General features: G+C 45.0%; 1 protein-coding gene across 1 annotated transcript in view; it reads right to left on the bottom strand.

The window, feature by feature from the left end:
* LOC106566212 (dedicator of cytokinesis protein 3) overlaps nucleotides 1-15,179 on the bottom strand; it is a 398,163-nt gene that overhangs the window by 91,349 nt on the left and 291,635 nt on the right. The window contains exons 14-16 of the mRNA XM_045691962.1: nucleotides 14,396-14,521; nucleotides 6,033-6,157; nucleotides 1,031-1,193 (exon numbers count right to left, since the gene is read on the bottom strand). Coding sequence (XP_045547918.1) covers nucleotides 1,031-1,193; nucleotides 6,033-6,157; nucleotides 14,396-14,521 — 414 coding nt within the window. The remainder of the gene's footprint in view (nucleotides 1-1,030; nucleotides 1,194-6,032; nucleotides 6,158-14,395; nucleotides 14,522-15,179) is intronic.

The raw sequence follows: 15,179 nt of genomic DNA, 5'->3' as shown, positions 1-15,179 counted from the left end.
TCACTGCAGCAGTGTCTAAACGTAGAGACCAGGCCGGTACTCACTGGAGCAGTGTCTGAATCTAGAGACCAGGCCGGTACTCACTGGAGCATTGTCAATCTAGAAACCAGGTCGGTACTCACTGGAGCAGTGTCTGAATGTAGAGACCAGGCAGGTACTCACTGGAGCAGTGTCAATCTAGAAACCAGGTCGGTACTCACTGGAGCAGTGTCTAAACGTAGAGACCAGGTTGGTACTCACTGGAGCAGTGTCAATCTAGAAACCAGGCCGGTACTCACTGGAGCAGTGTCTGAATGTAGAGACCAGGCCGGTACTCACTGGAGCAGTGTCTGAATGTAGAGACCAGGCCAGTACTCACTGCAGCAGTGTCTGAATGTAGAGACCAGTCCGGTACTCACTGGAGCATTGTCAATCTAGAAACCAGGCTGGTACTCACTGGAGCAGTGTCAATCTAGAAACCAGGCCGGTACTCACTGGAGCAGTGTCTAAATGTAGAGACCAGGCCAGTACTCACTGGAGCAGTGTCTGAATGTAGAGACCAGGCCGGTACTCACTGGAGCAGTGTCTGAATGTAGAGACCAGGCCAGTACTCACTGCAGCAGTGTCTGAATGTAGAGACCAGGCCGGTACTCACTGGAGCAGTGTCTGAATGTAGAGACCAGGCCAGTACTCACTGCAGCAGTGTCTGAATGTAGAGACCAGTCCGGTACTCACTGGAGCAGTGTCTGAATCTAGAGACCAGGCTGGTACTCACTGGAGCAGTGTCAATCTAGAAACCAGGCCGGTACTCACTGGAGCAGTGTCTAAATGTAGAGACCAGGCCAGTACTCACTGGAGCAGTGTCTGAATGTAGAGACCAGGCCGGTACTCACTGGAGCAGTGTCTGAATGTAGAGACCAGGCCGGTACTCACTGGAGCAGTGTCTGAATGTAGAAACCAGGCCGGTACTCACTGGAGCAGTGTGAATGTAGAGACCAGGCCGGTACTCACTGGAGCAGTGTCTGAATGCAGAGACCAGGCCGGTACTCACTGGAGCAGTGTCTGAACTCGAAGCGTAGGTGTGACCCTCTGAAGCAGTCTATGGGGATGGGTAGTTTAACCACCTCGCTCCAGCGGGGGCTGTTGTTGTGGTAGAGGACAAATGAACGATGTTCACTGATGTGGGGCTCACCACTGCCCAGGCTGATACAGTCCTGAGAAGAACAGGTAAGTACATATTGATACAGACACACACGGACAGCATACAATTATTTAGACAGTACCAGTCAAAAGTTTGGACACACCTACTCCAGGGTTTTTCTTTATTGTTACTATTGTCTACATTTTAGAATAGGAGTGAAGACATCAAAACTATGAAATAACACATATGGAATCATGTAGTAACCAAAAAAGTGTTAAACAAATCAAAATATATATATTTGAGATTCTTCAAAGTAGCCACCCTTTGCCTTGATGACAGCTTTGCACACTCTTGGCATTCTCTCAACCAGCTTCATGAGGTAGTCACCTGGAATGCATTTCAATGAGCAGGTGTGCCTTGTTAAAAGTTAATTTTTGGAATTTCTTTCCTTCTAATGCGTTTGAGCCAATCACTTGTGTTGTGACAAGGTATACAGAAGATATTGGTATACAGAAGATACCCCTATTTGGTAAAAGACCAAGTCCTTATTATGGCAAGAACAGCTCAAATAAGCAAAAAGAAACGACAGTCTGTCATTACTTTAAGACATGAAGGTCAGTCAATCCGGAAAATTTCAAGAACTTTGAAAGTTTCTTCAAGCGCAGTGGCAAAAACCATCAAGTGCTATGATGAAACTGGCTCTCATGAGGACTGCCACAGGAAAGGAAGAACCAGAGTTACCTCTGCTGCAGAGGATGAGATCATTAGAGTTACCAGCCTAAGAAATTGCAGTCCAAATAAATGCTTCACAGAGTTCAAGTAACAGACATCTCAACATCAACTGTTCAGAGGAGGCTGCGTGAATCAGACCTTCATGGTTGAATTTCTGCAAAGAAACCACTACTAAAGGACACCAATAAGAAGACGAGACTTGTTTGGGCCAAGAAACACGAGCAATGGACATTAGACTGGTACTGTCCTTTGGTCTGATTAGTCCAAATTTGAGATTTTTGGATCCAACCGCTATATCTTTATATATTAGTGTGTGTGGTTCCCACCGTGAAGCATGGAGGAGGAGGTGTGATGGTGTGGGGGTGCTTTGCTGGTGACACTGTTGGTGATTTATTTAGAATTCAAGGCACACTAAACCAGCATGGCTACCACAGCATTCTGCAGCGATACACCATCCCATCTGATTTGCACTTAGTGGGACTATCATTTGTTTTTCAACAGGACAATGACCCAACACACTGTGTAAGGGCTATTTGACCAAGAAGGAGAGTGATGGAGTGCTGCATCTGATGACCTGGCCTCCACAATCCCCCAACCTCAACCCAATTGAGATGGTTTGGGATGAGTTGAACTACAGAGTGAAGGAAAAGCAGCCAACAAGTGCTCAGCATATGTGGGAACTCCTTCAGGAGTGTTGGAAAAGCATTCCAGGTGAAGCTGATTGAGAGAATGCCAAGAGTGTGCAAAGCTGTCATCAAGGGAAAGGGTGGTTACACTAAAGAATTTGTTTAACACTTTTTTGGATACTACATGATTCCATATATGTTATTTCATACTTTTGATGTCTTCACTATTACTATGCAATGTAGAAAATAGTAAAAATAAAGAAAAACCCTTGAATGAGCCAGTGTTTCCAAAATGTTTACTGGTACTGTATATATATATATATATATATATATATATATATATATATATATATATATATATATATATATATATACACTGCTCAAAAAAATAAAGGGAACACTAAAATTATACATCCTAGATCTGAATGAATGAAATAATCTTATTAAATACTTTTTTCTTTACATAGTTGAATGGGCTGACAACCAAATCACACAAAAATAATCAATGGAAATCCAATTTATCAACCCATGGAGGTCTGGATTTGGAGTCACACTCAAAATTAAAGTGGAAAACCACACTACAGGCTGATCCAACTTTGATGTAATGTCCTTAAAACAAGTCAAAATGAGGCTCAGTAGTGTGTGTGGCCTCCACGTGCCTGTATGACCTCCCTACAACGCCTGGGCATGCTCCTGATGAGGTGGCGGATGGTCTCCTGAGGGATCTCCTCTCAGACCTGGACTAAAGCATCCGCCAACTCCTGGACAGTCTGTGGTGCAACGTGGCGTTGGTGGATGGAGCGAGACATGATGTCCCAGATGTGCTGAATTGGATTCCGATCTGGGGAACGGGCGGGCCAGTCCATAGCATCAATGCCTTCCACTTGCAGGAACTGCTGACACACTCCAGCCACATGAGGTCTAGCATTGTCTTGCATTAGGAGGAACCCAGGGCCAACCGCACCAGCATATGGTCTCACAAGGGGTCTGAGGATCTCATCTCAGTACCTAATGGCAGTCAGGCTACCTCTGGCGAGCACATGAAGGGCTGTGCGGGCCCCCAAAGAAATGCCACCCCACACCATGACTGACCCACCGCCAAACCGGTCATACTGGAGGATGTTGCAGGCAGCAGAACGTTCTCCACGGCATCCTGACTCTGTCACGTCTGTCACATGTGCTCAGTGTGAACCTGCTTTCATCTGTGAAGAGCACAGGGCGCCAGTGGCGAATTTGCCAATCTTGGTGTTCTTTGGCAAATGCCAAACGTCCTGCATGGTGTTGGGCTGTAAGCACAACCCCCACCTGTGGACGTCGGGCCCTCATACCACCCTCATGGAGTCTGTTTGACCGTTTGAGCAGACACATGCACATTTGTGGCCTGCTGGAGGTAATTTTGCAGGGCTCTGGCAGTGCTCCTCCTGCTCCTCCTTGCACAAAGGCGGAGGTAGCGGTCCTGCTGCTGGGTTGTTGCCCTCCTACGGCCTTCTCCACGTCTCCTGATGTACTGGCCTGTCTCCTGGTAGCGCCTCCATGCTCTGGACACTACGCTGACAGACACAGCAAACCTTGCCATAGCTCGCATTGATGTGCCATCCTGGATGAGCTGCACTACCTGAGCCACTTGTGTAGGTTGTAGACTCCGTCTCATGCTACCACTAGAGTGAAAGCACCGCCAGCATTCAAAAGTGACCAAAACATCAGCCAGGAAGCATAGGAACTGAGAAGTGGTCTGTGGTCACCACCTGCAGAACCACTCCTTTATTGGGGGATGTCTTGCTAATTGCCTATAATTTCCACCTGTTGTCTATTCCATTTGCACAACAGCATGTGAAATTTATTGTCAATCAGTGTTGCTTCCTAAGTGGACAGTTTGATTTCACAGAAGTGTGATTGACTTGGAGTTACATTGTGTTGTTTAAGTGTTCCCTTTATTTTTTTGAGCAGTGTATATTAAAACAAAAAGTTAATGTCAGATGTTACTAAAACGTTGGAGTGTAAAAAAATCTTGGCAGATTAGCAAAGTAACTACACTGAACAAAAATATAAATGCAACATGCACCAATTTCAAAGATTTTAATGAATTACAGCTCATATAAGGAAATCAGTCAATGTAAATAAATACATTTGGCTCTAATCTATGGATTTCACATGACTGGGAGTACAGATATGCATCTGTTGGTCACAGATACCTTTAAAGAAAATAAAACCAGTCCGCATCTGGTGTGACGACCATTTGTCTCATGCAACTCGTCAAATCTCTTTCGCGTAGAGTTGATCAGGATGTTGATTGTGGACTGTAGAAAGTTGTCCCACTTCTCTTCAATGGCTGTCTGAAGTTGCTGGATATTGGCGGGAACTGGAACATGCTGTCATACACGTCGATCCAGAGCATCCCAAACATGCTCAATGGGTGACATGTCTGGTAAGTATGCAGGCCATGGAAGAACTGGGACATTTTCAGCTTCCAGGAATTGTGTAAAGATCCTTGTGACATGGGGCTGTGCATCATCATGCTGAAACATGAGGTGATGGCGACGGATGAATGGCACAACAATGGGCCTCAGGATCTCATCACTGTATCTCTGTGCATTCAAATTGCCATCGATAAAATGCAATTTTGTTCGTTGTCCGTAGCTTATGCCTGCCCATACCATAACCCCACCACCACCATGGGCACTCTGTTCACAACGTTGACATCAGCAAACCGCTCGCCCACACGACGCCATACACACTGTCTGCCATCTGCCCGGTACAGTTGAAACAGAAAAGAGCACACTTCTCCAGCGTGCCAGTGGCCATCGAAGGTGAGCGTTTGCCCACTGAAGTCGGTTACGATGCCGAACTTCAGTCAGGTCAAGACCCTGGTGAGGACGACGAGCACTCAGATGAGCTTCCCTGAGACGGTTTCTGAGAAGTTTGTGAAGAAATTCTTCGGTTTTGCAAACCCACAGTTTCAACAGCTGTCCGGGTGGCTGGTCTCAGATGATACCGCAGGTGAAGAAGCAGGATGTGGAGGTCCTGAGCTGGCGTGGTTACACGTGCTCTGTGGTTGTGAGGCCGGTAGGACGCACTGCAAAATTCTCTAAAACGACATTGTGGTATAGAAATGAACATTACATTCTCTGGCAACCTCTCTGGTGGACAGTCCTGCAGTCAGCATGCCAATTGCACGTTCCCTCAAAAATTGAGACATGTGTGGCATTGGTTTTAAAGTGGCTTTTTATTGTTCCCAGCACAAGGTGCACCTGTGTAAAGAGCATGCTGTTTAATTAGCTTCTTGATATGTCACATCTGTCAGGTGGATGGATTATCTTGGCTAAAGAGAAATGCTCACCAACAGGGATGTAAAGAAATTTGTGAACAACATTTTAGAGAAATAAGCTTTTTGTGCGTATGGAAAATGTCTGGGATCTTTAATTTCAGCTCATGAAACATGAGACCAACACTTTACACGTTGCGTTTATATATTTTTTGTTCAGTGTATAAAACATATTCGTAAGGTCGCCTGACATTTTACGGTCGTCAGGAAGAAAAAGAAAAACACCACCTACCTTGAGTATCTCTCCGTCTGCGTAGAGCACGTAAACAGTGACCTCAATGTTCTTCTGGACACTCTTTCCTCCCCTCTCAAAGTCTCCTCTCTCCAAGGTGAGATAGAGGTCATTACGGGTGTCACCTGGAGAGATTAGACAGACACACCCAATTTACATAAAGGGGCTTAACTTTGGTCGCATCACCCAATGGGTTGTTGCTAAAAAATTAAATAAAAATGACTGAAATTAATTCACTTTCGGCTGATTGGTTGGTCAAAGAAGTATCTGTTGGACATGACGGTATTTTTTATTTTTATTTGAACGAAATCCCCCTTTTCTGTCTATGACGTAACAGTGATTCCGGCTGGTAGAGAGAGGCTGTGAGAGTAGAGTTTATACCCAGATCTTCCACTTTCAGAGCCCCATCCCTCTCCTTCACCTCCCCACAAAACATGACCTTTTCCCCTGGGTAAACACTCAGCTAACTGGCCTATCTCCACCACACCCCTGGATGTGCTGCTAGATGCCAAAACACACCATCGATCTTTTCGAAACTGTTGACCTATTTACCCGTGAACACACACACACACACACACACACACACACACACACACACACACACACACACACACACACACACACACACACACACACACACACACACACACACACACACACACACACACACACACACACACACACACACACACACACTCCTTCCTATTCAGAGTGATAACCAGTGTTCTCACTTCTCTTTTTTTGTCCTGGCTCTAAAGCTTAAGAGACTTTTTGACTGTTAAAATGAATGTTAAAAGCTCAGTCCATCATTGCCTCTGGGTGAGTTTAAACCAAGGCATCGACTGTGGGACTACGATGTGTGTGGATATTGTACAGTAACGTCTAAGAAGCTTTGGATCCTAAAAAAGGAGATATTACTACGAGTAAAACATCTCTATATCTCCATGATGTTATTAAATACTACATCAATGAATATTCTGCATGGATAAAGGTTTTTTTTTAGGAGAAGCTTTCCTTCCTCAGAACTCAGTGAGTCTGCTGCTGTTCTGCACGGTACTAACCGTTAATATTGAAAAGATGGGCACAATGAGCTACCATTGTCTTTAAGAGGAATGGTGTGTATTGATTGGTGGGCTGTATCACGGACAGATTGTACAGTAAGATGTATTTTACATGTGTGAACATCACAGAAAACCCTTTTAGATGTTTTAGTCATGCATTAAAGATGAGGAAGCCACATGACTACATTTTAACTATATTGTTACATTAATATTTCTACAGTTTAACTACATTACCACATTAACAATTCTACAGTTTAACTACATTACCACATTAACAATACTACAGTTTATCTACATTATTACATTAATAGTACTACAGTTTAACTACATTACTATGTTAATATTACTACAGTTAAGTACATTATTACATTAATATTATTACAGTTATCTACATTATTACAGTAATATTAGTACAGTTTAACTACATTATTACAGTAATATTACTTCAGTTTAACTACATTATTACATTAATATTACTACAGTTTAACTACATGACTACGTTAATATTACTACAGTTTAACTACATTATTACAGTAATATTACTACAGTTTAACTACATTATAACATTAATAGTACTACAGTTTAACTACATTATTACAGTAATATTACTACAGTTTATCTACATTATCACAGTAATATTACTACAGTTTAACTACATTAGTACATTAATATTACTACAGTTTAACTACATTATTACAGTAATATTACTACAGTTTAACTACATTATCTCTCTCGTTGTCTCTCTGTTGCACGCTATCTCTCTCTCTTGCGCTATCTCTGGTCTTTCTCTCTGTTCTCTCTCTTTTGCTCTTTCTCGCTTCTCTCGCTCTCTTTATCTAGCTCTCCCCAGCCCCACTCTCTCTAACTCACTGCCTCTCTGTTTCTCCCCCTCTCTCTTACCTCGCTCTCTCTCCAAACACCCATCAAATTCATCTCATCTTCTCCAAATACCACCTTTGCCCATTTACAGAATGTGAAAAGCCTCCACTCACTCATCCACAGTGCTCATGTGATTGCAAATGGAAACAGAGATATACAGTATACCGATAAGCATATAAACATCTGTGGCACGGAGGAGATTACCCTTTATGAGGAGAGATTGTACAGGAATGATGACGGTAATATGAATATGAAGATAGACAAGACAGACTGTGTATGCTTTCAATGCCTGGTACGGCAAGTTAGACTGTGGCCCTGTTCCAATATCAACACTAGCATATCACTTAGGATGATGCAATGCATTGCACATCCATTCTAAGTGTTAAGGTAGTTACGGACATTGTAACATAGTCCGGTAGCATTTCTGTTTTTATATAAATAAATGATATAAATGCCGGAGAATTGGTATTTACAGTCTTGTCTCATCGCTGCAACTCCCGTACGGACTCGGGAGAGGTGAAGGTCGAGAGCCGTGCGTCTTCCAAAACACGACACCGCCAAGCCGCACTGCTTCTTGACACACTGCCCACTTAACCCGGAAGCCAGCCACACCAACGTGTCTGAGGAAACACCGTACACCTGGCGACCTAGTCAGCGTGCACTGCGCCCGGCCTGCCACAGGAGTTGCTAGTTCGCGATGGGACAAGGACATCCCTGACGGCCAAACCCTCCCCTTACCCGGACGACGCTGGGCTGCTAGCTAGACGCTAGCAACAGCTCTGCAGTGCCTTAGACCACCACACCACTCGGGAGGCCCTCTGTGGGTGCATACCAAATGGAACCCTATTCCCTATATAGTGCAGTACTTTAGGACAGAGCCCTATGGCACCCTATTCCCTATATAGTGCACTACTATAGACCAGAGCCCTATGGAACCCTATTCCCTATATAGTGCACTACTTTAGACCAGAGCCCTATGGAACCCTATTCCCTATATAGTGCACTACTTTAGACCAGAGCCCTATGGAACCCTATTCCCTATATAGTGCACTACTATAGACCAGAGCCCTATGGTACCCTATTCCCTATATAGTGCACTACTATAGACCAGAGCCCTATGGAACCCTATTCCCTATATAGTGCACTACTATAGACCAGAGCCATATGGTACACTATTCCCTATATAGTGCACTACTATAGACCAGAGCCCTATGGAACCCTATTCCCTATATAGTGCACTACTTTAGACCAGAGCCCTATGGGACCCTATTCCCTATATAGTGCACTAAGTTTGACTTGCACCAGATGATATGTGGCTGCAATCACATGGTGGATCGATGTTATCTGGGTCTTAGTAGATTGGACCCCATTAAAACTTTACTTTCCCATTAGCTGCCCAAGACTCACACACACACACACACACACACAGTCATGGATTATTTCAGGTTATTTTACAGTAGCAGGATGGAGTCAGTCAGACACTACTGAAACATGACTTGTGTAGTACTAGGTTAGATGTAGGGCTGAGTACTAGGTTAGATGTAGGGCTGAGTACTAGGTTAGATGTAGGGCTGAGTACTAGGTTAGATGTAGGGCTGAGTACTAGGCTAGGTGTAGGGCTGAGTACTAGGCTAGATGTAGGGCTGAGTACTAGGCTAGATGTAGGGCTGAGAACTAGGCTAGATGTGTCCATGTAGAGCTGAGTACTAGGCTAGATGTAGGGCTGAGTACTAGGTTAGATGTAGGGCTGAGTACTAGGTTAGATGTAGGGCTGAGTACTAGGCTAGATGTAGGGCTGAGTACTAGGCTAGATGTAGGGCTGAGTACTAGGCTAGGTGTAGGGCTGAGTACTATGCTAGATGTAGGGCTGAGTACTATGCTAGATGTAGGGCTGAGTACTAGGCTAGATGTAGGGCTGAGTACTATGCTAGATGTAGGGCTGAATACTAGGCTAGGTGTGTCCATGTAGGGCTGAGTACTAGGCTAGATGTAGGGCTGAGTACTAGGCTAGATGTAGGGCTGAGTACTATGCTAGATGTAGGGCTGAGTACTATGCTAGATGTAGGGCTGAGTACTAGGCTAGATGTAGGGCTGAGTACTATGCTAGATGTAGGGCTGAATACTAGGCTAGGTGTAGGGCTGAGTACTATGCTAGATGTAGGGCTGAATACTAGGCTAGATGTAGGGCTGAGTACTAGGTTAGATGTGTCCATGTAGGGCTGAGTATTAGGCTAGATGTAGGGCTGAGTACTAGGCTAGATGTCGGGCTGAGTACTAGACTAGATGTAGGGCTGAGTACTAGGCTAGATGTGTCCATGCAGAGCTGAGTACTAGGCTAGATGTAGGGCTGAGTACTAGGTTAGATGTGTCCATGTAGGGCTGAGTACTAGGCTAGATGTCGGGCTGAGTACTAGACTAGATGTAGGGCTGAGTACTCGGCTAGATGTAGAGCTGAGTACTCGGCTAGATGTAGGGCTGAGTACTAGGCTAGTTGTAGGGCTGAGTACTAGGTTAGATGTAGGGCTGAGTACTAGGCTAGATGTAGGGCTGAGTACTAGACTAGATGTAGGGCTGAGTACTAGACTAGATGTAGGGATGAGTACTAGGCTAGATGTAGGGCTGAGTACTAGGCTAGATGTAGGGCAGAGTACTAGGCTAGATGTAGGGCAGAGTACTAGGCTAGATGTAGGGCTGAGTACTAGGCTAGTTGTAGGGCTGAGTACTAGGTTAGATGTAGGGCTGAGTACTAGGCTAGATGTAGGGCTGAGTACTAGGCTATATGTAGGGCTGATGACTAGGCTAGGTGTAGGGCTGAGTACTAGGCTAGGTGTGTCCATGTAGGGCTGACTGACAGTGTAAGAATGACGACTGGGTTTCAATGTATGATGTTCTGCACGCTACAATCGGACCCTTTATTAAAAAAAAAAAGTACCTAAAATGACACAACTAAATCTAACTAACTGCCTGTAGCTCAGGCCCTGAAACAAGGATATGCATATTATTGATACCATTTGAAAGGAAACACTTTGAAGTTTGTGGAAATGTGAAGTGAATGTAGGAGAATATAACACATTAGATCTGGTAAAAGATAATACAAAGAAAAAAACATGTGTTTAGAAACAAATGGTACCATCTTTGAAATGCAAGAAAAAGGCCATAATGTATTATTGCAGCCCAGGCGCAATTTAGATTTTGGCCACTAGATGGCAGCAGTGTAGTGCAACGTTTTAGACTGATCCAATGAACAATTGTATATCTGTTCAAAATGTTGTATCAAGACTGCCCAAATGTGCCTAATTGGTTTATTAATACATTTTCAAGTCCATAACTGTGCACTCTCCTCAAACAATAGCATGCTATTCTTTCACTGTAATAGCTACTGTAAATTGTACAGTGCAGTTAGATTAACAAGAATTTAAGCTTTCTGCCCATATCAGATATGTATATGTCCTGGGGAATGTTCTTGTTACTTACAACATCATGCTAATCACATTAGCCTACGTTAGCTCAACCGTCCCGCGGTGGGGACACCGATCCCGTAGAGGTTTTAACTGTCTCAGCTGAAGACTAGGCATTAGTTCTTTAGGTCTCACGCAATATTACTCATCACACAAGGTGGTTGACTGAATCGCAAAGCAAGGAGTCAGCCAGACAGCGCAATGCAGAGGAAGTCAGCCAGACAGAGCAATGCAGAGGAAGTCAGCCAGACAGAGCAATGCAGAGGAAGTCAGCCAGACAGAGCAATGTAGAGGAAGAGTCAGGCAGACAGAGACATGCAGAGGAAGTCAGCCAGACAGAGCAATGCAGAGGAAGTCAGCCAGACAGAGCAATGCAGAGGAAGTCAGCCAGACAGTGAAATACAGAGGAAGTCAGCCAGACAGAGCAATGCAGAGGAAGAGTCAGGTAGACAGAGCAACGCAGAGGAAGTCAGCCAGACAGAGCAATGCAGAGGAAGAGTCAGGTAGACAGAGACATGCAGAGGAAGTGTCAGGTAGACAGAGACATGCAGAGGAAGAGTCAGGTAGACAGAGACATGCAGAGGAAGTGTCAGGTAGACAGAGACATGCAGAGGAAGAGTCAGGTAGACAGAGCAATGCAGAGGAAGAGTCAGGTAGACAGAGACATGCAGAGGAAGAGTCAGGTAGACAGAGACATGCAGAGGAAGAGTCAGGTAGACAGAGTAGCTAGGGGAGGAGTCAGCCAGACAGAGCAATGTAGAGGAAGAGTCAGGCAAGGGCACAGAGGGGCGGCACTTACACCAATTTACCTCCGTCTCTATGGTGAGGGGAGGGCAGGGAGGAGGGGCCAGATGGACACCAGGGAGGAGGGGCCAGATAGACACCGGGGAGGAGGGGCCAGATAGACACCGGGGAGGAGGGGCCAGATAGACACCGGTGACACAGAAAGAGACACAGTAACACATGACATGGGGAAAAAGGAAAAGCAAACTACAGAATGACGGCTGTTGAAAGAGACTACTCGTACCACTTAAATTGGGCCATGCTAAATGTACTCTATAGCTAGCTTGTAGCATGTAGCATGATAAAGTGCTCTCGTTAACTTGTCTCCATGACAACCAGGCCAGCCATCTACAAAAAGAGTGCCACTATTTTGTTTCCCTCCGTGTAATCAGAGGGCAAGACATTATTTCACAGCCAGATTGGATTGAGTCAGCTGAAGCCTACTGCTACTCAGACCTGGGTCCAAATACTATTTGAAATCTTTAATACTTTGAGGCGTTTTCTTTAGCCTGCCTGGAGTGCCAGATTGACAGGGTTCGTAATTTCCTATTGATCTATTAAGCCAGGCAAGCTTTATCAATCACAGATGAAGTGAAATGATTTAAAATACCATTTGAACCCAGGTCTGCTTATACTTGCCACCATCAATCCCGTGGAGAAATAAACATTTATAAATCTATGACATTTTTTACATTTACGTCATTTAGCAGACGCTCTTATCCAGAGCGACTTACAAATTGGTGCATTCACCTTATGATATCCAGTGGAACAACCACTTTACAATAGTGCATCTAAATCTTTTTTTGGGGGGGGGGTAGAAGGATTACTTTATCCTCTCCCAGGTATTCCTTAAAGAGGTGGGGTTTCAGGTGTCTCCGGAAGGTGGTGATTGACTCCGCTGTCCTGGCGTCGTGAGGGAGCTTGTTCCACCATTGGGGTGCCAGAGCAGCGAACAGTTTTGACTGGGCTGAGCGGGAACTGTGCTTCCGCAGAGGTAGGGAGGCGAGCAGGCCAGAGGTGGATGAACGCAGTGCCCTTTCTTTGGGTGTAGGGACTGATCAGAGCCTGAAGGTACGGAGGTGCCGTTCCCCTCACAGCTCCGTGGGCAAGCACCATGGTCTTGTAGCAGATGCGAGCTTCAACTGGAAGCCAGTGGAGAGAGCGGAGGAGCAGGGTGACGTGAGAGAACTTGGGAAGGTTGAACACCAGACGGGCTGCGGCGTTCTGGATGAGTTGTAAGGGGTTATGAATACTGAACTGTCCTCTCTTACCTATCAGTTACTCAGACCTACTGATGTATTGACATTTCACTTCAACAAGGGGGGATTTGAACTGATTAGCTTTGTATGTGAACGAATGCAGTAGGGCCTGAGTTTAACACAAGGAGGACAGCTGGGAAGCAGATCCTGAGTTTATAACACAAGGAGGACAGCTGGGAAGCAGATCCTGAGTTTAACACAATGAGGACAGCTGGGAAGCAGATCCTGAGTTTATAACACAAGGAGGACAGCTGGGAAGCAGATCCTGAGTTTAACACAAGGAGGACAGCTGGGAAGCAGATCCTGAGTTTAACACAAGGAGGACAGCTGGGAAGCAGATCCTGAGTTTAACACAATGAGGACAGCTGGGAAGCAGATCCTGAGTTTAACACAATGAGGACAGCTGGGAAGCAGATATAAAGATGAACTGGAGCTGAACTATTCACACTAAAACTAACCAATATAAAGAGATGCAATAACGGAATGAGAATTTAGAAGCTGAGTGGGAATATTGATTTTTTTTTTTGGGGGGGGGGGGGTAAAGTGCAGATACCATCAATCACTAGAGGAATGTGGACCACAACAGTGCAACGTGACTGACCGACGGACAAAAGGATGGACAAACAGATAGACAGGCCCAGAGTAGGGTTCAGAGTTTTTACTGGTTAGGTCACATGGTCAGAATAAAACTTCCTGGTCCTATTTACCTAGAGAGAGCAGAGCCAGGTGTACACCACCCTGTATATTACACCTGCCCATACACACTCTTTCAGCCCTGACTTCCACAGAAATACTGATTCTGCGCTAGTGTGTTGTAGATGTTTGAAGCACCACTGAAACCTTTTTAGTATTTGTCCTAAGATTGTCCTAATAAAGTTGTATTCGATTTGAATGTAATTAAACTCCAGCAGCCCAGCCCTCACCTGGCATGATGACATCGGGGAAACCCAGCTTGCGTGTCAAGGCCACGCCTCTATTGAAGATCATCGGGTTCTCTCTCCTTATCTGTTCCATCTCTCCTCGCAGCAGCTGGAGAGAGATGATCAGACCTAACAAGAAGACGACAGAGAGATGATCAGACCTGAGTAGAAGATGACAGATAGATGATCAGACCTGAGTAGAAGAAGACAGAGAGATAATCAGACCTGAGTAGAAGAAGACAGAGAGATAATCAGACCTGAGTAGAAGAAGACAGAGATAATCAGACCTGAGGAGAAGATGACAGAGAGATGATCAGACCTGAGGAGAAGAAGACAGAGAGATGATCAGACCTGAGTAGAAGAAGACAGAGAGATGATCAGACCTGAGGAGAAGAAGACAGAGAGATGATCAGACCTGAGGAGAAGAAGACAGAGAGATGATCAGACCTGAGGAGAAGAAGACAGAGAGATGATCAGACCTGAGGAGAAGACAGAGAGATGATCAGATCTGAGAAGAAGAAGACAGAGAGACGATCAGACCTGAGTAGAAGAAGACCGAGAGATGATCAGACCTGAGGAGAAGAAGACAGAGAGATGATCAGATCTGAGAAGAAGAAGACAGAGAGATGATCAGACCTGAGGAGAAGAAGACCGAGAGATGATCAGACCTGAGGAGAAGAAGACAGAGAGATGATCAGACCTGAGGAGAAGAAGACAGAGACATAATCAGACCTGAGTAGAAGAAGACAGAGAGATGATCAGACCTGAGTAGAAGAAGACAGAGAGA

This window comes from Salmo salar, chromosome ssa12 (assembly GCF_905237065.1).
Source record: "Salmo salar chromosome ssa12, Ssal_v3.1, whole genome shotgun sequence".
Lineage (NCBI taxonomy): Eukaryota > Metazoa > Chordata > Actinopteri > Salmoniformes > Salmonidae > Salmo > Salmo salar.
Note: the sequence above shows the minus strand (reverse complement) of the source record. Positions and strands in the feature narration are given on the sequence as shown.